Here is a 24,389-nt window from a genome sequence, read left to right as displayed (position 1 = left end):
ATTTTCAAGGGTTATGATCTTGTATCATATTTTCAAATAGATATACTTAGAAACCTGCTGCAAGAAAGGCTTGAAGAATGAAGTTTGCTTGAAGAATGAAGTTTCCATTCATTAATCACTCAAAAGTGTCAACATCTTTTTTTTTTTTTTTTTTTTTTTTTTTTTTGAAGTACAAATTATTACAGCAAAACTTTGGAAATGTACAACAGCCAATCAAATTACTGAGTTTGGTTTAGAATCTTTCAAGAGAGGTTCCAATACACACACACATACACAATTTGTTTCTAATAGCTGAATTCAAAATGGAAAAGCTATGAATTATCTTTTCTACTACAAGCACAAGGGCCTGAAATTTTGGGGGAGGAGACTAAACTGATTACATTGAAACCAGTACTCAACTTACACATATTTTACCAAACCCAGAAGGATGAAAGACACAGTAAACCATAGTGGCAAATGAAGTCAGAACTTAAAGTCAAACGAAATACTGCTAACCATTTTGCCTGGTATGCTAATGAGTCTGCCAGCTTTTGCCACTATAAATAATAATATGCAATAAAGAGCTGCTTTGGTTCAATGGTAGAACGGTCATCATGTTTACAGACCAGGACAAGTATTCTACATGGGTAAGTGACTTTTTACATGCTATTATTTACAGTTTTTGCACTTTGAGTTCAATCATTAAACAAGAATTATTTTACATTCTCCCTGAAAGTTTCTAAATTCTTGACATCAATCTCTCTCCCTATATATATATATATATATATATATATATATATATATATATATATATATATTTATATATATATATATATCTTATTAGCATATATATCTGTAACATAATATGTGACAATTATTCAGTTGCCATAATAAGACTGAGTGTCGGATGTCAGGGCGGAAACCTGCTCCGGCATCTCTTCAGTTATCGAGGTAATCAAAATATGCCTCGATAGCTGAAGAAATGCTGGAGAAGGTTCCCACCCCGACATCTGAAACTCGGAATCTGATTATGGCAATCGAATAGTTGTCACATTATATTACAGATAAATTCCTCTATTTACATATCAAGGTCACTTTCACTCTTTTGTTGTCTTACCATTTCTATTTATTTATGTGTGTGTGTGTGTGTGTGTGTGTGTGTTTGTGTGCGCACAAAGAATAAGTCCTGAAGTCGATTTGCTTGACTAAAGGCGGTGCTCCAGCATGCCACAGTCAAATGACTGCAACAAGTAAAAGAGTAAAGAGAGTATATATCATATGTATATGATATGTATATACATACATATATATATATATATATATATATATATATACATACACATACATCTATACTATATATAAAACAGAGATGTGTGTGTAATCGCTTTTCACGTGAAATCGACTTCACCAAATGCTTCCATACTTGTGATGCGTGAATAATTTGACCTCGGATAAATCTTAGGCTCTTCATTTGATTTTTTTAATTAAAAATAAATAATATTGCTTTATATTTAAGATTCACTTCTTTAAAAAGGTTCCTCAATGTCAACTTCCGGTAGCCATAGTTTTTTCTTCACTTTAACTTCAATCGTTACTGTTCGCACTAAAAGTTTACTCACATTTACTGATGTAAGTAATTTCATCATTTACTAACAGAAGTACGGTTTTGTGTTGCTGTTTCGTTCACTGAGTGACAAATTTTGATTCGACATCACTTTAACTTCAATCGTTACTGTTCTCAATAAAAGTTAACGTTTTCATTCGCTAACAAGTTCACATTTACTGAACTAAGTAATTTCATCATTTACTAACAGAAGTACGGTTTTGTGTTTCCCCGTTGCTGAGGTTTTTTTTTTTTTTTTTCTGGTACCTTCGATACTGCTTCCTGAAGACATTCTTCAAAGAATTCAATATCAGTGTGACGGTGATGTCACATTCAATGATGACATCTTCAATGAGACATTAGACGACAAGGTTCAATCACTGGGTGGAAACAAACTTGAAATCTATGGTCTTCCAGCTCCTCCTGTCAGAGATGTTCAACACAGATTAGCACAAGAGCTAATCAGGGAAACAACATACAACATGGAAAGTTTGCAAGCAGTTGTCAATGAAAAGGAACCAATTCTGGTACAGGATCAAAAGGAGATATACTGGCAAGTTCTTACATCTGTGGACAATAACACTGGTGGGGTTTTCTTCTTAGATGCTCCTGGAGGCACAGGAAAGACATTATTGATCAACCTGCTCCTTGCCAAAGTGAGACAGAAGAAGAAGATTGCTCTGGCTGTTGCATCCTCTGGAATTGCAGCCACACTCCTAACAGGTGGAAGAACAGCCCATTCAACATTCAAGCTGCCTCTGAACCTCATCCAAAATGAATCTCCTTTATGCAACATAACAAAGAATACAGCGTTAGCAAAACTCCTTACAGATGCCAAACTCATTGTCTGGGATGAGGCAACAATGTCCCATAAGGCAGCCTTTGAAGCGCTTGATAAAACACAAGACTTCAGAAACAATAAGAAGATCATGGGTGGTGTCACCCTCCTCATGGCTGGTGACTTCAGGCAAATGCTGCCTGTCGTTCCCAGAGGAACCAGGGCGGATGAGCTGAGAGCTTGCATCAAGTCCTCATATATCTGGCAACATGTCAAGCAGCTTACTCCGACAACCAGCATGAGGGTTCACATTCATGGTGACCCGTTAGCCGCACAGTTCTCCAACAAGTTACTTGACATTGGAAATGGAAAACTTCCACAAGATCCAGAAGATAATCTGCATCATTTCCCATCTGGCAATATGACTGCCTCCCTTGAAGAACTAAAGAGCAAGGTGTTTCCAAACATTGCCACAAACTACAAAAGTCACAAGTGGCTATGTGGAAGAACAATTCTGGCACCAAGGAATGATTCTGTAGACAAGCTGAATTTAAATTTGTTAACTCAGCTTCCAGGACCTGAATGTTCATACAGATCAATTAACTCTGTCCCTAATCAACAACAGGCAACGCATTACCCAGTGGAGTTCCTCAATTCACTTCAGCCACCAGGATTTCCACCACACATTCTGATCGTGAAAATAGGTGCTCCCATAATGCTATTAAGAAACCTTGATGCACCCAGACTCTGCAATGGAACAAGGTTGGTTGTTAAAACAGCCATGCCCCATGTGTTGGAAGCAACAATAATTACAGGCAACATGATGGGTGAGAATGACTTCATTCCAAGGATACCTCTCATTTCAAATGATCTCCCCTTTCAGTTCAAGAGACTGCAGTTTCCGGTCAAACTTAGCTTTGCAATGTCTATCAACAAAGCACATGGTCAATCTCTAAAGGTGGTGGGACTTAACCTCCTTCAACCTTGCTTCTCACATGGTCAGCTGTATGTTGGATGTTCTAGAGTTGGAGATGAAAAGAACCTCTACATTCTCAGTGATAAACATGGCAAGACAGAAAACATAGTATATGAAGAAGCACTTACATGAATAATATGTACATGTCATATACAAAAGTGTAAAACCATTGAGTGTTAAAGTAAGTATTACTATTACACTTTCACTTTTCAACTGACATGCGTCAAAGTATAACTGTGTATATAACAGTGAAACAATAACGTGGTATATTCGCTGTGTGAATTTTTTTCATTTAATCCCCATTTTAATTATCGTAAAAGTTTCCAAGTACCAATAAGCAACAATTTCATTAGGCAACGCCGGGTGGCTCTGCTAGTATAATATATACATGTATATATAATATATATACATATATATATGTATATGCCCACACACATGCGCACAAACAAACAGGTATGTAGATATCCTAAACAGCATAATCTTTCATAGGTATGCTTTTGAATATATTATTTCTTTCTGTTTCCTCACCTACTGTTATTTCTGTTATCTTGGTGCTTTAATGTAAGACTTTAGCTCTTATTTCTAGCAGGTTGATGCTTCTCTGCATCCTTATGCTTTGTGCTGATTTGTATATGTCTGTCTGTGTCTATATATATATATATTTGAAGGACATCCAGAAACTGGAGGAGCATGGAACTGACATTATTTCTGAGAGCCAGGCATTGTGTTGAAGGAGATAACCCAAATAATATCATTACATCTGCACTGAAGACCTATGGCTACTCAAGAACTTTAGCACAGAAAGAGCGAAAGAAGCAGGAGTTTATACGCTCCTACGCTCTCATAAGATCCCACATCAGGACTCTTGATGGCATCTTTGCTAATGAACAGAGCAAAGATGACAAGGATGGAGGCACGTATGTAGATGAAAGATGATCCCCCACTCGGTAGACACTCAAGGAAACAAAGAAGAAGGTATAAGTGAGAAACCCGCCAGGAAAAAAAAACCCAAGTAAGTGAAAGAGTCAAGAAAGGACAACCAAAAGAAGCAAAAATGAAAACAAAAGATGAAACAACCGAAGAAAGAAGCAAGTCTGACTACCCATACAACAAAAAGGGTAAAAAGAGACGGCATACACAAATATGTGAATTCTACATGAAAGGTGTCTGCCGTTTTGCCCACTAACATGAAACAGGGTGGAAACTACCTGCCAAAAGGAAAGGATCACGTACCACCTGCCCCAAAATAGAAATATGCAGATGTAATGCATGTTACAAACCAGTCCTATCAACATGTTGAAAGGGCAGCTGCTGAACAGTCTTTTTTGTGCTTGGCACAAAAGATTGTACAGCAAATGTCCTGGCTACATCAATCTCACAGATGGGACGATCCCCAATAGACAAATGTACCCAAGGTGGACACCACTGAACAACAACATTGATATCACATGGGTGCTCATACTGAACATCAGAAGACTTAACACTTAGTAACAGGACTAAAATTCCTTTCCTGAGAGACAAAGCAACACAAAGAATATGGTCTCTATGCCATAATATACATCTGGAAGATCCTAGAGGAACTTGTCCCAAACTTTAGCATTGAGAGTTACACTAATGCTAGAACAGGGCACCACTGCATAGTGCCAAAGACTCCAACTTTGCCATCAAGATATAAGACAAGATATTGCAACAGCCTGGGTTTTAAAGGCTCACAGCTCTTCAATATCCTCCTGAAGGAGCCAAGAGACCTACATGGGGTGGATGTGTCTCGAAAACAAAACTAGACCTCAATCTGTCAAGTGTCCCAGATGAACCAACTTCGCAGCAAGAAGTGCAGATGAGGGCAGCGGCATGAAACTCCCTCATGCATCAAACGTCAATTTCTAAAAAGAATTAGTGAAGTAAAATTATGTAGCCACACCTCATGAGCTGAAACTAGATCAAATCATATATATAAACAATTGCAGCGTGGAAGATGCTTATAAGGCATTAGATTCACCATTAGATTCACTTCAACATTTAAATTTAATTTGTGTCAAAATATTTTCGTTTTGAAACTGTGACCTGTTCACTGACAAAACTTCATGCAGTAAGAAGTGTGTGTGCGGGCGTGTGCACACGAATAGCTTCTTTTAGTTTCCACACACAAGGCTATGGTCACCTTGAGGCCACAGTAAGAGACACCCAAAGTGCTGTGCTGTTGGACTGAAGAAAACTCAACCACACCCACGGCTGCACATATATATATAAACATCTAAAGACAATATCATTTGTGGTAAGTTATTACCATCAAGACAATAATAGTACCATACCTTTTCAAAGACAAGGTCTGTTACAGCACCAAGTTTGTCTTCAGTATCAATAAGAATTAATTCCATCTGATCTACTAAGGTTTCAAAGTTCTGTGGAGTGAGTTTATTAAGTATACTTCGCACTCGCTTCACAACAGCATCAACACCACTATCATCGACTACAATTTGCGGTTTCTTTGATGATGGTAACCAAGCATTCTCACAGGTCTTTAACTTCACTTCTTTTGGAATTTGAATGATAATGTTTTTCACTTCTTTCTTCCCTTGTTGACTACCTCTTTTTGTAACACCACCAACAGACTGAAATTTGTAAAAAAAAAAAAAAAAAAAAAAAAACGAGTTAAATACAAACAACAATGAAGTAAGGAATATACGGCTAAAAATAGTTAGCTCCAGACTAAAACTCACACCAACTGTGATACTGGACGCAACTAGTGGTGAGACCAGAGTTTCTCAACCATTTTTTACCTCTGGACCCCTTTGATTCCTGTCTTACTTGTGGACACTCATAATCATTTGATGTTTAAAAAAAAATCATATAAAAATAATTATTAAAATGTCTTGTGTATTGAAGAAGTACAACTAACTTATTGGAGATACAAAATCTTATATGGACTCTCAAGGGCCATATTGAATCCAGTTGAGAAACAGAGCTAGAAAGAGGAAGGCTGAAATATTTGACATCAGTTGCTCCTCTTTTCCAGGTTTTGTAGCATGAAGAAATACAGTTCATTGTTGTAGACAAGTGTCATAATACAATTAATAAAGATTTTTATTGGCTTGTAGTGCTGAGAAAACCCATGCAACAGTAGGGCCAGCAACAAGATATACCAGGCCTTTGGGTAAAGCCTTTGCAACAAGCTAACAACAGTAGCATGATCAACAAGTTGAATCAGATTTCCAGCATTTTCAATAATCAGCAAATGGATTTATACTTTTATGTTCAGTTACGTAGTCACTCAGGTAGTGTTTCATTATGCCTTAGATATTACTACTGCAGCTATCAACATTGTTTGCAAAGTACTTGTAGCTGAAGACTAGTTTATGCCTAAGCATTCTGAAACCTTGCATTTCACAGGACATTCTAACACTGTCAAATCTTCAGCAGACTCAGAATTTTTACAGGTAGCCTTACAGTAATTTGACTAATACCATTTTTTAACTAATATTCTATATTTTAACAATCCTTGTTTGCAAATTTTAAACCAGAGCAATATCTTAATATTGCTAAACACCATTGCCTCGCCTATACTGAATTAATACGATTTCATGTCCCCACCCCACCAAAAAGACCTATGATTAGATTATAAGATATCATGATTAAATTATATATTTGAAATTTCCCAAAACTGATTGCAACATTTTAATATTATGCATGCAGAAAGTAAACTATTACATACCGATCGTGCAGACTTGACATAGAATGGAATAAACGGGTCATTGCCATTCCTCCAGTCTGTATTTATGCCTTTGTCTCCTCCCAAACCAATCGTCATACCACTGCTTTGTAATCCTACTCCAGAAGTAACAGTAGTTAAAGGCTATAAAAGAAAAATAAGTTCATGAAAAAAAAGGGGGGAAATAAACAACACTTTTTGAAAGTAAATCCAAACTTCATTAAATCATCATCATTTAACGTCTGTTTTTTTTTTCATACTAGCATGGGTTGGATAGTTTAACTGAAAACTGGTAAGCTGCACCAGGTTCCAGTTGTGGCTGATGCCAGTGTCGCCTAACTGGCACCTGCGCTAGTGGCATGTAAATAGAACCCTATGAATATTGGGCCTCACGGAGGCAATGACAAATGACCAACACCTATGGCAATATACTGTGCTTCAGAAGACCTGTTGAACCAAGTGAGATCGTAGTCATGGCTGATGCCAGAGTTACGTATCTGGCACATGAAAAGCACCCACTGCACTCTTGGAGTGGTTGGTTTTAGGAAGGGCATCCAGCCATAGAAACCATGCCAAATCAGAAACAAGAAACGAAATCATAACTCAAGCAATGAAGGTAGCTGAAACAGTAAACTTCACTGAATGGATTTCATTTTGTCCTGGAAGATTCTTGGTTACAATGCTATCACAGCAACATTACTTGAAACATCAAGCAATACTCTAAACACGAGTATATCATTAACAATCATTAAATAAAAAAAAAAAACAACAACACAGCTGTGTGATTAAGAAGCTTGCTTTGCAGCCACATGGTTTTGGTTTCAGTCTCACTGGGCAGCAGCCCTGGCCCAACCAATGCCTTACAAGTGAATTTGGTAGACAAACACTGTTTGGAGGCCTGTCATATTTGTGTGTATTTTTATCCCTCTCCGCCACCACTTGACAATTACTGTTGGTTTGTTTACATCCCCACAACTAAGACATTTAGCAAATGAGGGTGATAGACTTAATCCGTTGCAGACGGATTTAGTACTGACAGTCTGTGCTGTGTACCTGGTATTAGGCCGCTCAGTAACTACATAATTTTATAGTGTATTTACAGACTCTTCTCAGTGTGGTATATTTGAAATAATGGTGCCACACTGAGCGAGACATCACACTGCTCACACGAACACTGTTTCAGTGTGATCAGTACCGCTTCCCGTCTGCAAGGGGTTAAAAAATATGTAGTGGGGTTGGTTTATTTGACTAAACCCTTCAAAGCGATGCCCCAGCATAGCTGCAGTCCTGTGACTGAAACAAGTAAACAATGAAATATATATTTAAAAGGAAAGTATTTGATTAAGAAATAGTAAAACTCAAGTTGTGCTAATGTAGATCAACAGAGGATCAGAATTCAGTTTGAAAGCCGAAGAATTTTAGGATGGATGAGTACTCCTACTTTCCATAAAACAACACAACAAAAACAGGAAGCCAACACATATACAGCTCACCATCTAATACTAATGATAGTGTTAGATGTGTCAATTGTAGTTAATCCTGGGAAGCTAAGAACCCAATATTGAAAGTTCCCTAAATTAGTAATTACATAGAGGTGAAGGTGCATGGCTCAGTAGTTCGAGCACTGGGCTCACAATCAGGTATAATGAGTTTGATAGACCAGGCCGTGTGTTATGTTCTTGAGCAAGACACTTTATTTCATGTTTCTCCAGTTCACTAAGGTGTACAAATGAGTTGCAACATCACTTGTGCCAAGTTGTATTGGCCTTTGCCTTTCCCTTAGATAACACTGGTGGCATGGAGGGGGGAAGCTGGCATGCATGGGCGACAGCTGGTCTTCCATAAACAACCTTGCCCGGACTTGTGCCTTGGAGGGTAAGTTTCTAGGTGCAATTCCCATTGTCATCCATGACCAAAGGTGGTTTACTTCTTTTCAGATTATTAGACTGGCACTCCCAAAGTTAAGACAACAACAGTTCCAGTTGATCCAATCAACAGAACAGCTTGCTCGTGAAATTAATGTACAAGTGGCTGAGCACTCCACAGACAGGTATTCTTAATGTAGTTCTCAGGGAGATTCAGCAGGACACAGAATGTGACATGGCTGACCCTTTGAAATACAGGTACAACTCCAGTGGACTGGAGCTCAAGGACATTGCCGGAAATTGCACTTGACCATATGATCACGAGATGAATATCCTTAACCATCAAGCCACGGGCCTTCAGGCTGTTCTGTCTAATGCAATGCTTATTTGTTCACATTGTTTTGAATTACTCATGCGATTATCTTTCTGTGTTGAGATTTTGATGATGTGCTTGTTTATTTTTAGAATGACATGGTATGTTAAGTGTGAGAGGCTGGATATAGTCAATGTAGTCAGTCTGTACATAAAATAGCTATAATATTTAGGCTGGATGTGGCTGCTTTAAATGCTAATGGATTAAGCATTGAAGGGGGTACCCAGGAAGACTTGGCATGAAGTGGGATTCAAGAAGCAATAACAAGCGACTGAGGCCTTTGGAGATATGCTATGCTTGAGGAAACTTGGCAAGCCAAGTGAGACCTTAACTGTGGCCTATGCCAGTGCAGCATAACCAGCCCATTTAGGAGTAATCTTTAATCATTGGGTAATAAACTGCGCTTGCGAAGCCCTGTTGAGGCAAGTGAAGTCGTTGTCGTGGCCGATGATAGTACCACCTGACAGGTACCCTTGCCGGTGGCATGTAAAAAAGCACCATTCAAGCATTGTTGATGCCAGTGCTAGCTGACTAGTCCCATGCTGGTGGCACGTAAAAAGCACCATTCGAGTGTGATTGTTGTCAATGCTACCTGACTGGTTCCTGTGCTGGTGGCATGTAAAAAGCACCATTCGAGTGTGGTCGATGCCAGTACCACCTGACTGGCCCTCGTGCTGGTGGCATGTAAAAAGCACCCACTACACTCTTGGAGTGGTTGGCATAAGGAAGGGTATCCAGCTGTAGAAACTTTGCCAGATCAGATTGGAGCCTGGTGCAGCCTTCTGGCTTGCAAGTCCTCAGTCAAACCAGCCAACCCATGCCAGCATGGAAAGCAGACGTTAAACAATGACGATGATGATGAAAATTAAGTTGAGAAAAAAGCAACTTTGGCTTGAAAAGGATGTTATTTTATTAGTTTGATCTAATGCAGAAATCTGCTATCTGTTGGACTGTAGCTCTGGACAAATAACCCTTTTGATACTATATTTCTATTGAAATACAGTGCCTTAGTTTCAATCAATTTAGAAAATAATGATGAATTTAGTAAAATAAGTTATCATTGGCTGAGTGGGTAGAGAGTCAGAACAACAAGTGATGGGGGTGGGAGCTACAAATAGTTGTTGGTAAAGAGACTCAATACAAACAGCAAAAATGAATGAGATTTGGAAATAAAACAAACATTTTCAACAAATGTCTAAGAATTGTTGATGCACATGGAGAAAGATTTGGATGAAAATATGCAGTCTTTATATCCTTAAGCATATTATTTCCCATTGCTTTCAACTCCTCTAAAGTCATTGAAATCTCTAATATTTACAGCCACTATTACCTTTATTTCAAACATTCCCCTCACCCTTTTTTCATTAGTTAGTCTTAAGCATGATACTATCACGATGTATATGAAGCAAGGTTAAACACAGATGGTTTCTCCTTACCTTCAGCAACCCATAAGTGGGAATGGATGCAATTAGAAATTGAAATGAAGTTGTAGGCTCCAAACTTAAGCAACACACTGTTATCATACCAGCAACATTGGGATAAAGGTTAATGTTCGAAAGAAAAAAGTAATTACTTACTGCAGACAAAATAACATCAGGTAGATCTGGAAGATTTTCAGGCCTGCTCAAGGAGGCAGAAGCATTCTGCAAGCCCAAGAGCGTGTCTCTGTCATATTGCTTTAAGTCTGTAGGGTTTGTGTCGTTCCATTGATCTGTTGAATATACCAAACTCCATTTTAATATCTCAAAAAAGAAAGTGTATTAAACATTAGGTACAGATATATAATGGTGGTCCTATTTAAGATAAGATGTTAAAATAACTGGTTTTCTGATACAATTCAGTCTCAAAGTAGAAAAAATTTCGCTCAATTCATTAATAAACATTTAAAAAATTCAATGTAATATATAAAATATATTAACCAGGTAAAAGAATAGACATAGCTTAATTATGTATATTATGGTAAATAGATTGAGAACAAATTATTTTTTTAGTTTTCTTTACTTCCACTGCCACAATAAAAAACAAAAGCAAAACCCGAAGAGATATGCCAAAGAATATCTTTTCAGGATTTAAACCCATCAACATTCAGGTTACACTGTCAAATGTAATGCTTATTTATTCACATTGTTTTGAATTAATCCTGCATTATCTCACAGCTTTGAGTTTTCAATCAAATGATTGCTTATCTTTAGAATGACACCACAGAGTAGGTGTAAGAGGCTGGATCAGGCCAGTTAGAGCATAAAACACGTTTTGCTAGATATGGCTGATTTAAATGCTAAAGGATTAAACATTTAAGAGAAATCACTTCTGAAATGAGAGGATTTCAGGTTCAAAAAGCAAATGAAAGTGTCACTGATAACAGCTAGGTAGATTGTGTTTTGGATGTTGAACGTCTTTGCTGGGGACGTTACACAGTGCATTTGTAGAGTAAACTAACTTGCTAAATACACATTCTCAAGAACAAATTCTGCTAAATATCAATGCTTCTAATACAATTTAAGGTGTATAAATAACATGCACAACTAATGTCTAAGGAAGAAAAAATTGCAGCTGGTTTTAAATCTCTGAGCCTTTACTGAAGAAGAAATTATAAAATAGAAATAAGTGAACAAAAAACATCTACAGTAGATTAACATGTGTCAAAACAGAAAAAAAAAAAAAATCTAACATCACCACTTCCAATTTTCAAGCATGACTGACCAATGTAATTTATGAACAAAGCATTTTCATAAAACTAATATTCAAAACTGGAACAAAAGGAAGATATGTAGGCCAATCTTAAAAAAACAACAACTAGAAACAGCTAAAATGTAAGCCATTCTAACAGCACCTATAAATTGGGTTAATCTAAAAGCCAGTTTAGATTAACCTAGTTTATTAGTGCTTGTCTGCCTTCACAGGACCAATTTCTATCTCGTACATGTTAAATCAAAACAACAAAATAAGACTCAATGAACTATTCTTGATTCCAGGGGAAAATATGCTGTTTGTTCTTATTCTTAATAACTGGTTTTGATTCTCATTTGTGTTGTAGACAAGCTTGGCTTAATTAGATTAAAAAATTAAGTTCTTTGAACAAATCCTTAAAATATTTTTGCATTGAAAACCAATTTTAAAATGTACAGCTGTTCACAAATAGCAAAATGAAAGCCAATTATACAATTAAAATAACTATAAACCAGAGGTAGTTCAATGTATTAGACAGTTATTATATAGACAAACATAATTATTACATGAATAAAAAAAAAGATCCTACTCTATAACTAGCACCTCAATGTATGAAATGTTACAGCAATTAAGTTTTTCGGTTGCTGAGAAGTTGAAGAAAAAAGTAATTAGAAGCAATCAGTTTAAAATGTAGCTTCAGTCACCTTTTTGATAAATAAAGAGGATAGGAAAATTTCAAAACATTGGTGTCAGTCTTAAAAGATTTACAGTTGATAGGAGTGGTCAATAACAATATTTTGTTATTATGAGCAGGCAGAATTGTTAGTACAATGGACAAAATGTTTAGCGGCATTTTGTCTCTCTTTACAATCTGAGATCAAATTCCACCATGGTCGACTTTGCCTTTCATCATTTCCAGGTCAATAAGTACCAGTTAAGTGCTGAGGTCATTATGATCAACTTAACCCCTCCCTTGAACTTGCTAGCCTTGTGCCAAAATTTGAAACTTATTATTATTTAAGGTGAACTGGCAGAACCATTAGCATACCGGACAAAATACTTAGCAGCATTTCGCCTGTCTTCACGTTCTGAGTTCAAATTCTGCTGAGGTTGACCTTGCCTTTCATCCCTCCTTTCGGGGTCAATAAAATAAGTAGCAGTTGCACAATGGGCTTAATGTAATTGACTTACAGCCTACCACAGAATTGCTGGCCTTGTGCCAAAATTTAAAACCAATATTTAACAAGTTTAGACAGCAAGCTAGCAAAACCATTACTGCACCAGATGAAGTGCTTGGCAGCATTTCTTCCAGCTCGTTATGTTCTGAGTTCAAATGCTGCCACAGTCAACTTTGCTTCTCATCCTTTTGGGGTTGATAAAATATCAGCAGAAGATAGGAGGTGGGGGGTCTGTCAGTGTAATTGACTTCCTTATCCCTTAAAATTGCTGGCCTTGTGTCAAAATTTGAAAAGATTATTTATAAAAATAAGTTTAAGGAAGAAAAATTGTCAGAAGCATTAGAGTACCAAACAAAATGCCTGTGGTCAGAAGCATTAGAGTACCAAACAAAATGCCTGGTCAGAAGCATTAGAGTACCAAACAAAACGTCTGTGGTCAGAAGCATTAGAGTACCAAACAAAATGCCTGTGATCAGAAGCATTAGAGTACCAAACAAAATGCCTGTGATCAGAAGCATTAGAGTACCAAACAAAATGCCTGTGATCAGAAGCATTAGAGTACCAAACAAAATGCTTGTGGTCAGAAGCATTAGAGTACCAAACAAAATGCCTGTGGTCAGAAGCATTAGAGTACCAAACAAAATGCTTGTGGTCAGAAGCATTGGAGTACCAAACAAAATGCTTGTGGTCAGAAGCATTAGAGTACCAAACAAAATGCTTGTGGTCAGAAGCATTAGAGTACCAAACAAAATGCCTGTGGTCAGAGTTCATGGTTGACTTTGATCCTTCTACAGTCAATAAACAAAGTACCAGTGAGGTACTGGAATTGATTTAGTTGACTAATCCCCACCCCTAAATTTCTGGATTTGGTTAAATTGGAAACAATTATGCAAAGACTTAATAAAGGAAGAAAAATAATGTTGAATATTAAAATAATTTTATTTAAATTCATCAAGAGTAAAACTCACTTGATTTTGAAATAAATTGTACAGTCTTATCACACACCATGTCTGTGTGGTAAGAAGCTTGCTTCCCAACCACATGGTTCCAGGTCCAGTCCCACTAGCACATGGCACCTTAGGCAAGTCACTTCTACTAGTCTCAGGCTGACCAAAGCCTTGAGAATGGATTTGGTAGACAGAAACTGAAATGAGACTGTGTGTGTGTGTGTGTGTGTGTGTGCATGTGCGCGTGTGTGTTCCCCCCCTCATCATTTGACATACTGGTGTTGGTGTGTTTACATCCCCATAGCTTAGTGGTTCGGCAAAAGAGACAGAATAAGTACTAAGCTTGAAAACACAAGTCTTGTGGTAGATTTGTTTGACTAAAACCCTTCAAGGCAATGCCCCAGCATGACCGCAGTCAAATGATTGAAACAAGGAAAAGATAAAAGATTTTTTAAAAAGTCTATCAAAACAATGATTTCTAATAAACTAATTAATGAAACCTTTCAATGAATAACACAATATTACTAACAAAAGGAACAGCAAAAGATATAAAACAACAAATTACTAAATAACATCACTAGTAAGCACAGGTAAAAATAACTGCCAAGTAAGTTTGCCTAAAACTATAGACAAGAGATATGCAGCATTCTATCCTCAAAAGAATTTGTAGAGCCACGGAGCAGACTAGTCACAAACATCTAAGCAGCCTTGACTTAGGAGAAGCTGACAAAAATTATTATTATTATTATTATTATTATTATTTGGAACACAGTTAAGCTGTTTAGCAGCAATTCTCTAACAAAGCACTGGAGTGGAAGTTTGCCAACAAGTGGTTTACAAATTGTCAGGCAGCTGTTGCGATCTAGCTAAAGAACATTAACACCATATTTCACCGCTCAGGAAATGTAAAATATTGGTATGTAAGAAGAGAAATGTATGGAGATATGCAAGCCAATGATAATGCACATAAAAAAAAAAGAAAAGAAAATTATAAAGAGTACACACTGACAATTAGATAGTTCTTTTTCAGTCCTAATTTAACAGAGCTCAGATAGAAAGTCTTCTATTGCATATTTACAAATCGTCAAGTTGAACATGAATAAAAAACCATTTTGAACTTCTATTAAATCCGAGTTAATTAAAGCTTAGCATCCAAACTGGCTATAATATGGCTGTCATACAGACAAAGCAATTGAGTTCAAAGTACTCTTACATAGCTATGTTGATATAGACATACTGGTGGAATTCTGCTTTAAGCATACCATTTAACTCCTCAAAACCATTTTGCTTTTCATAAAATTTTCATGAAGTTGTATTCTACACATAAGAATTTGTATGATTATGCAAAAACCAAAAGCAAAAAATAATTTTGTGGTTGATTTAAGGGCTATTTAGCTATTTTTAGCACATCACATGACCACCTCATACCCTACTCAATCGTTTGTCAGTCTGATGTATAGATGATTTTTCAATAATTTTCTCCCCATAAACACATTTAGTGGTCTATTGTTGGGATTTAAGCTGAAAATTCAGACTGTCCATATTTTAAACTTTGATTTAAAAAATTTTGAAAAACTTTTCATAGTTGTGTCAATTCCTGTGAGTAAAATACAAATTCATAAAAATTTTCTGAAAATTCCAAAAAGATATGAGGAGTTATATGTATTTAAATTATGTAGGAACAAATGCTTCGTTTAATATTCCATTTACAATGATTATGAATAAAATACACAAACAAGTCCAAGGAAATTATCAGTAATTGAGAGTAAAAGTACCCCACCCCAGCATCCAAATTACTCCATCAGATGTAATGCTTATTTATTATTCACATTGTTTTGAATTAATCCTGCATTATCTCATAGCTTCAGGATTTCAATATGTTTGTTTTTAGAATGATATTGTAGGGTAGATGGGCGAGGCCAGATCTGGCTGTTTTAAACACAAAAAAAGTAGAATATTTGGGCCAGATAAGGTCAGTTTAAATGCTAAAGGGTTAAAAAAAGAAGTCTTGTACTTAAAAATAAAAACTAGAGAGCAGAATTAAATTATTCATTTATTCCTATTACTACAAAGTGTATGGTCCAACCAACCTCTAAGAAAAACTATACCTATAGAAAACACAGACTGACAAAGTACTAGGATGTATGCAAAACAAACAAAATAGTCAAACAAAGAACAGGAACTATCTTATTTCAACAGTTGGCTCTTCTAAGTTCTCTGATATGAAGGCACTATGTATTTTCATTTTTATATGACAGCCTTTCATTAACTCCTTTCTGTATTATCTCAAACATACTACTCATAGAGGTGTCAGAAAATTATCCTGAATGTACTTGTCCTATGTGTTATCCAAATATCATACAACCTGAAATAACTTGTGCTGCAGTTAGGGCTGCTATTTTCTCAATTGCTCTTCTTTCGGCAGCATGTGGTTGCATTGTGCCTGACTGCTTCTTTATTATGACCAGATTGTAAAGCATGTAGCCTGCGCTGAGCACTTTCTCTTGCTTGCATTCAGCAAACAAAACAACAACTGCTACAATCTAGCTTACGATATTTTGTACATGAATATCTTTGTATATTTGTGAAGGCACGTGGTTCAGTGGTTAGAGCGTTGGGCTCACAATCATGAGGTAGAGAGTTTGATTCCCAGATTGGGTTGTGTATTGTGTTCTTGAGTAAGACACTTATTTCAAATTGCTCCAGTTTACTCAGCTGAAGAAATGAGTTGCAACTGGTGCCAAGTTGTATTGGCCTTGGTATGCATGGACAATTGCTAGACTTCCATAAACAACCTTGCTCAGACCTGTGCCTCAGAGAGTAAGTTTTTAGGTGCAATCCTATGGTCATTCATGACTGAAGGGGGTCTTTACCCATACCCTATCTTTGTATATACAAATAGAAACTTGACCAAGAAAACAGGTTTTTTTAAAATTATTTATTATTATTATTATTATTATTATTAAATCCATTCAGATATGGTTAAGAAGAGGATTAATGATTATTTAATATACAGTTCAAACTTTTGCAGGCACTTAGTCCAAGTTATTTTTAAATAAAATTTTCAAATAATCAACACCGAGATAATAGGAAGGTAACCCCCCCCCCCCCCAAAAAAAAACCTTCATGCTTTAATGAAGAGTATTGTATCTACTTTTTCCATGTTGATTAAGCTAGTACATTATCAATTATCACATATGACAAGAAAGGATGATGCAATATGTCCCAGAGGAATAAGTCCAGAAACATTGCATTGAGAATGCACTAACTTTACAGACAGCATATCAAGGCAACAAATTATCATGAAAAAAATAGAACCCGATACAGTAGAGAAAACAGTTGGCACTGTGTTATCAATTGCCAAAAGGAAAACTAACACCACTGACAGATTTTATCCAATTATCAATTTCTTTTATTTATTTTTTTTTTTTCCTGCTACATTCATTGTGAATGAAACCTTAGAAGAGTAGAGGGAGGCTAAAGCGTTGGCTTTACCTCCAAAAATGTTACAGATTTTTCCACCACACCCTTTACAGCTGACAACAATGGTTCATGCTTTAACAGTTTCAATGTTGAGACAGAATCATTGAGAATAGCTGTTTGGTGGAAGTTGAGTTAAAAGACATTTCAACAATGTAAACAAATAGCAAATACTGCTGTTGCTGCTTCTGATTTCACTTAATCCAAACTTGTCTTCCTCTTAAGTGACCTTCCCAATAACATGGAAACATGCAACTATGTGTCTTGTAAAGAGAGGTGTTAAAGCAGTAATCACTTCCAATACAATTCTCAGATCAATAATACTTTTCTCAGAGTGGCAGAAACAACCAGAGTGATTCTTTCCTGGAAAATGCAGTGGAAGTTAATTCAACAATCAATTAAGACTTTTGTGCTACAAACGACAATAATTCATGAAGAGGCTCGTGGCATCAGAAAATTTTTGCCAGAAATTTACTCGTCTTTAGTCCTTTAGAATTATCAATGCTTTGTATATACATTTATGCAACATTCATAAATATTTCGCTTCTAATATGTCACAATATGGAAATACTGAGTAAATCCTCCACAAAACTCAAGTTTGAAACTGAAGAAAACAATCTCCCACCCAACTTCTAAGCATCTTAATTCTAGTCAATTAATTCTATAGCATAATTACTATGACTGATTGGATGAGAGCCGAGATATAAGAAACAAAATAAAGAGCTTATAAATGGAACTTGCAAGAAACCAACCAGTCAATCTAAATATATTCAGTCGCAATTGCATTGAGAGTTTAAATTTGCTATTTGTGCTTCAAGACATTTAACTCTAGCATTCAGATTACTATCATATGTAATGCTTATTTATTCATATTGTTTTGAATTAATCATACATTATTTCATAGCTCCGAGATTTTGATCATTTGATAATTTTTAGAATGACAGTGTCTAGGGTCGGTGTGAAAGGCCAGATCTGGCCACTTTGAGCATAAAACAGGTAGAATATTCAGGCTGGATATGACTGGGATAATTCTACACTGCTTTAATTCATCTAACCAAAATTAGACAGCTACAAAGACTAAGCTGGGAAAGTTAGATGTGATAAACTACAATCGCATCCAGGAGTCAGTTTCTCAAACTAAAACTCTGTAAAAAGTGAAATCAAGAGGCAGCACATGTAAGGATTAAACTTTAATTAATGTCGAGGCAATGAAAATGTTTATAAAGTATGTGGTTGGTGTTGCATTCTATTGCTGTGATATAAATGTAAAAGTATACCAGAAGCAAAATTAAATAAGAGAAAAATATATTCTATTGTAAAAACAAAAAAATATTGCTTGGAATCTTATTTTCTTTACAACTTATAAACTACATCTATAAAAGATCAAGTTACCTCAGAGACATCAGATATGCCAATTTATCAAATATTTAGAGGCACACAAAAACAAAGCAAAAGAAGAAAAAAAAAGCTCTGGCTGCAAAACAACCCTTCACTCACCTCCTTTCTCTCTCTCTCTCTCTCTCTCTCTACACACACATACACACAGCTAATAAAATTCCTCTATTCCAAGAAAAGCTTGTCATTAATATCTTATTAAATACATTACAAATTAATATTTTGCAGAGTCAGAATCCATTCTACCAACATTAACATAAATATTACAGTAAAAATTTTAAAAGAAAGTTACAATAATCAAGCAATTGATTGTCTCTTCTATTTCTATCTTTATGGCCATCTCCATTGTAAATGGGAGAGATGGGCAAGTTATTTATATCCAAACTATTTATATATTAATTAAAATTAGATACAGAGAAATTTACCTGATGAAACAAATTTTCTGGAATGCATCTTAATATTTTCTTAGATTCTCATCGTTGGCAACATAAATATTTCCATCCCTTACACTGAATATCAAGAGAAACCTACACAACATAAATACAAATAATATAGAAAATAAGGGTTTTCTTTTTGGTGTTTAAAGGCATTATTATCTGTTATGGTTCATGGAGGGGAGGGGATTAAATGTGTATACTTTCTGTGGTGTTCAGTGAATAAGACAAAAACCAAGAGTATTGGGAATGTAGTAAAAACAATTCTAGTACACAACTGCAAATGGATTCTTTAACTGTTTGCTTACAAGAGCAAAGTATTCAGAGCACCTGTCCTAATAGAAAGCTAGCATAGCAATATTACTATCAGCTACTACAATGGACAAGGAGGTGATGCATTAGAGTATAATATTACCGGGAGAGAGCTGGGTGAAAATTTCTGAGGCAAATTTGACTTAGATAAAACAATTATCTTGCATTTTCAACATTGATATATGTTCTGATTAAGTCTTTTCAATGGTACAACAAGCAATGAAGAAACTTATCAGCTGACCATGTTGTGTGTGAGTGTGCTACAAGCTGAATGGATCAACAGTGGAGCCAATGAAGAATTTAGTGCACTGTTATTAAATTAAACCTAAACTAAAATGTATCAGAAGAAGTAGAAAGTTGGCAGCATTAATAGGTCTCTAATTTTCAAGAAGCTTCATTGCTGAAGGGCCACTGATCAGTGTTGCAAGATTCAAGAAAGGTAGGGCCAGAAAAGTGCTGCCTTTGTTGGGAACAAAAATGCTCTCTAGTCAAACAGGTAGACCATATGAAGTAATGCTTAATGTATAAAACTGTGGTAATGAAACAGTGAATGCAGAGAGTGTCTGCAGCAACTAAAGAGAAATTATTACCACTAATTGAATGGTTAATTTATGAGAATGGCTTGGTACAAGATACTACTGTAAGTTTTTGAGTATCAAAAGCACAAGCCCATAGATACAGGAGAAATGACTACACCTGTAGATGCCAGCTGACTGAAACAATATCTGGAGTTGATGTTGGGAAAATACCACCAGCAAATGCAGAACAAAAGAATGACTTGAGGAAAAATATTCAAGTCAGATTTTAAGAATATTGGGCCTCATAAAAATATTAGAGACAGTAATATGTATTAAAAACCCATTGTCCATACTAAAAAAAAAGTGCTGAAAGAAACAAAAAAAAATTTTTTAAAGACAATTCAAATTGGGTAAATTAACTTCTACAACAAAGATAAATAAATCAGATCCAGTCTTTCCAGAATAGCAGAAGTTAGATATAGAAGCAGAAATGGAAGAATATTTTTGAAGAAGCAATATCCTAGCTTAGCTTAAGATGAGGAACATTACATAAAAATTATTCTAGAAACACAAAGCCCAATTACATATGATGAAAGGCTCAATTGAAAACTTAACATTTCTGATGTGAAAAAATAATTTAAAGTTAAGCAGCCAATAATATACTGAACTGATATTTAATGTTACAAAATCTGTCAATTTAACAATTTGGATGTTGGGCTTTTACAGATTAAGATGCATGAAAAAAATATACCTCATTGCAGACCTGGTCAACCTATGTCAACAAGGGAAATTTTATTTTAAACAATAGCTAATAGTTTTACAGATATATAAATAATATCTTGATAAAGATATTTGAAGCAAACTAGAAACAAGATACACACATCCAATGGTTAGAATTTAGATAGTTGTGTAAATGATAGAAGGAAAATAAAATCTAAATAAACCAGACAGCAGCAAAAGCAAAGAAAATTGTTTTAGAATTTTCATTCAATCAGAGAAGAAATCCTTTGCATTAATCATTCTTTTAGTCAGTACAGCAAATCTTTCTTTTTTTTAAATTTAAAGCAATTTTTTTCTTTCTTATTACATGCACAAACAAGTGTTAGTTGAAATGGTTGACTCCACCTAATCAGAATATCTTCAGATGGAGAAGAAGAAAAAAATCTTATAGTGTAATTGCATTTAAAAGCCTGGAAGGATGTAACTAAATTTGCAAACTATTTTTACTTTTGTTCCTATGTACAGTAAATTAAAGCAGAGAGGTGTGTGTGTGTGTGTGTGTGTGTGTGTGTGTGTGTGTGTGTGTGTGTGTGTGTGTGTGTGTGTGTGTGTGTGTGTGTGTGTGTGTGTGTGTGTGTACTGTATTTCTTTTCTATCCACAGTCAAATACCTTTTAAGGATTAATCTTAAGGTAAAGGAACCATTGTCAACAGAAACAGTCTATCAACTAACATACTGATTAGATTTTGAAATAGCTTAGATTAGCAAAAAAATACACCATTTTGATAAAAAGGCAGTCAATAAAGTTAGAATACTTCACTGAAAAAAAATGTTGAAGCTAAAATTAAGAGTGACTAGCGGAACACTGTCTACAAAATAGTAGGCACTGACCTACCCACAATCCTAATTTAAAAATAAATATTTCCAAGTCACAGAGTAACCTAATAGCTATAATACACAGCAAAGAAGACATCAAATTTTGACTGCTTTTCTGCTTTGTGAGAGACAAATGTGCCCAGTAAACGATTCTGATCATATTTCTCTAAATTGAATTTAGCAGTTGCAGTTGAAACTGAAATGTCTTATAAATGGAATTGAGGTGTATTGATTTAATTCATACATCAAAAACCATCCTGCATTTTTTTTTTAATACCTAAAAGCAGAATTCTTCAGAAGTGCTGGTATTAATAATACAAGACAGATGATATCTAGAGTTTGCTATATAATATTCATGTGGCTTGTGTGAGTCAAAGCATGCTAGATTATCTAATAGTTAAATATTACTATTAGATATCTAAAACATTACTCACTCATGATTTTAGAAGGCAGCATTTACGTAAGAAAACATTTAGAAATACATCTTCCAGAACATGACCTATGAGAGAATAATATACATACATACAGCAGCAAAAATCATACAAGCATAGGAAGGGAAGATAAAATAGTAATTGTAGGTAAAGTGATATCTACTCTAATAATAAAGTGATAGAATTATTATTAAATGTCTCTAATACCAAGGATTAAAAAAAAAAATAACAAACAGGAAAAAAAAAAGCAAGTCTAGAAATAATTGGCAGCAAGCATGCACAATTCAGAATATAGATAGAAATAAAGTAAGTTTATTCTGTAAAAACTTCACTAATCGACACAAATTCTAATCGAAATTTAATTACGTCACATAACATGAAAAGATTTAAAAAATGCAAAGATAAAAAAATATTATTTACACTGAATACAACTTTTTTTCTTGTTTTTCCTTGTTAAATGTTTGGGTTGATATATTTAGTGAAAAATAATTTTTTACAAAGCAGACTTACCCGTCTGACTGCCAGAACTGTGTGAGATATAAACGGAGCTCTTATACCTACTTCAATAGAGATCAAGGGCAGTGTCTACAGACTGGTCAATGAGACGTCTGAACTAAAGACAAAAATGTACCAGGCGACTTAAACAATTAGGTAGCAGACACCTTACTAATCAGATAGTTGCACACCATATATAACAATCTCCAGAGTGTCAACTAGATGTCTTTAAACATTTTATCATCCACCACTACCACCACAACTGGACAGCAACTATCTAAGCACACCTTGCAACACCAAAACTTGCTAACTGCCAACCTTAACACATAACAGAAGACCAATAACTGGACAACTAAAATCAAATTTTAAAACAATTATAGACTAAACAGAGTTTACACAAAAGCGATTTCAAGTAGTGGCTGGGTGGTAACAAGTTTGCTTCCAAACTACGTAGTTTGGGGTTCAGTCCCATTGTATGGCACCTTGGTTAAGTATCTTCTACTATAGCCCTGGGTTAACCAAAGCGTTGTGTGTGTGTGTGTGTGTGTGTCATAAATGAGTGTCACTTTCATGAAAGCTGTGTCCTTTGTTTCCCAAAATCTTCCATGAAAACATGTCTAGCAATGGGAAAATATTATCTCAATTGCAAACATTTGATGGTTAGCAACAGGAAGGGCATCCAGCTGTAAAAGAATCTGCCTCAAAAATTTCCACCCAACCCAAGCAAAGTGGAAAAGTGGACATTGAAATAATGATCAAATGGGCGTAGTAGGCATGGTTGCTTAGCTAAGCTTACTTCACAGTGTTGTAGTTCTGAGTTTGATCCTAAAGAATGGCAACTTGGATAAGTATTCCGAGTATTTTATTGCCATTGTTTCAGGTCAGCCAAACCTTGTGAAACTGGACAAATGGAAACTGTAATAGACTTTATCCCACATCTTGTTGCATCACTGCCACCATCTAATCATCAGACATATCCACATGCATGTACACTTCCATCCCCTGTGTGGCTGCTGAGGTGTGAGCAATCAGAATGACAACAAAATTTATCTTTAAAAAAACCCTTAGGAAACAGTTGGAAAAAGAAGAAGAAAAAAAAAACCATTTCTTTCTAAATCTTTACTTGAACATGGAATATTCAGATTTATAAAACTAAATCACAAAGACCAATCAAGAGTGATCAAGCCTCACAAAGGCAACCAGCAAGTCACAAGTCCCATAATTATCAGGTTATAGAAGCAGCACGTTCATACGATGTATCTAGAGAAAATTGTTATAAGGGAAGCTCTCCAGCATAAAGTGACATTCACAGCAGAATTTGAACTCATTAGTGCAATTATAGATAGCTCCCATTGTTATCACTGCCCACAGTACGTATTTACAATGAGGAGAACTGGGCCAGTTGAGAACAATGTCTCTTAGTCATATGCAACAATGTATAAGTAATGGAATACAGAATGGAGAGCTTTTGATTGGTAAAGAAAACACAGCCAAGCTTACACAAAAAGATATAGAATAATTTCTTTTGCCTGGATACAAGGTTAATTTTTCATTCATTTTGTAAGTGAAGAGTATGGTTTATTGGCTTAACACAATGTTACTGATATTTCTCTTTATAAAACCCTACCCTAACTCAAATGAATGAAAGCT

General features: G+C 35.5%; 1 protein-coding gene across 6 annotated transcripts in view; it reads right to left on the bottom strand.

Annotated features, from left to right (window-relative positions):
* LOC106871259 (eukaryotic translation initiation factor 4 gamma 1) overlaps positions 1-24,389 on the bottom strand; it is a 94,326-nt gene that overhangs the window by 30,024 nt on the left and 39,913 nt on the right. For 3 of the 6 annotated variants that reach the window (XM_089341106.1, XM_052976720.2, XM_014917617.3), the window contains 4 exons: positions 19,379-19,480; positions 10,861-10,994; positions 7,049-7,189; positions 5,649-5,948 (listed from right to left, as the gene is read on the bottom strand). In XM_089341106.1, the coding sequence (XP_089197232.1) occupies positions 5,649-5,948; positions 7,049-7,189; positions 10,861-10,994; positions 19,379-19,406 (603 nt within the window). In that variant the 5' untranslated portion in view covers positions 19,407-19,480. The remainder of the gene's footprint in view (positions 1-5,648; positions 5,949-7,048; positions 7,190-10,860; positions 10,995-19,378; positions 19,481-24,389) is intronic. The other 3 variants (XM_014917620.3, XM_014917619.3, XM_014917618.3) reach the window with 1 other exon arrangement.

This window comes from Octopus bimaculoides, chromosome 24 (genome assembly GCF_046866305.1).
Source record: "Octopus bimaculoides isolate indiv1 chromosome 24, ASM4686630v1, whole genome shotgun sequence".
In the NCBI taxonomy this organism is placed as follows: Eukaryota; Metazoa; Mollusca; class Cephalopoda; order Octopoda; family Octopodidae; genus Octopus; species Octopus bimaculoides.
The sequence above is the reverse complement of the archived record's forward strand: the minus strand, read 5'-3'. Positions and strand labels throughout refer to the sequence as shown.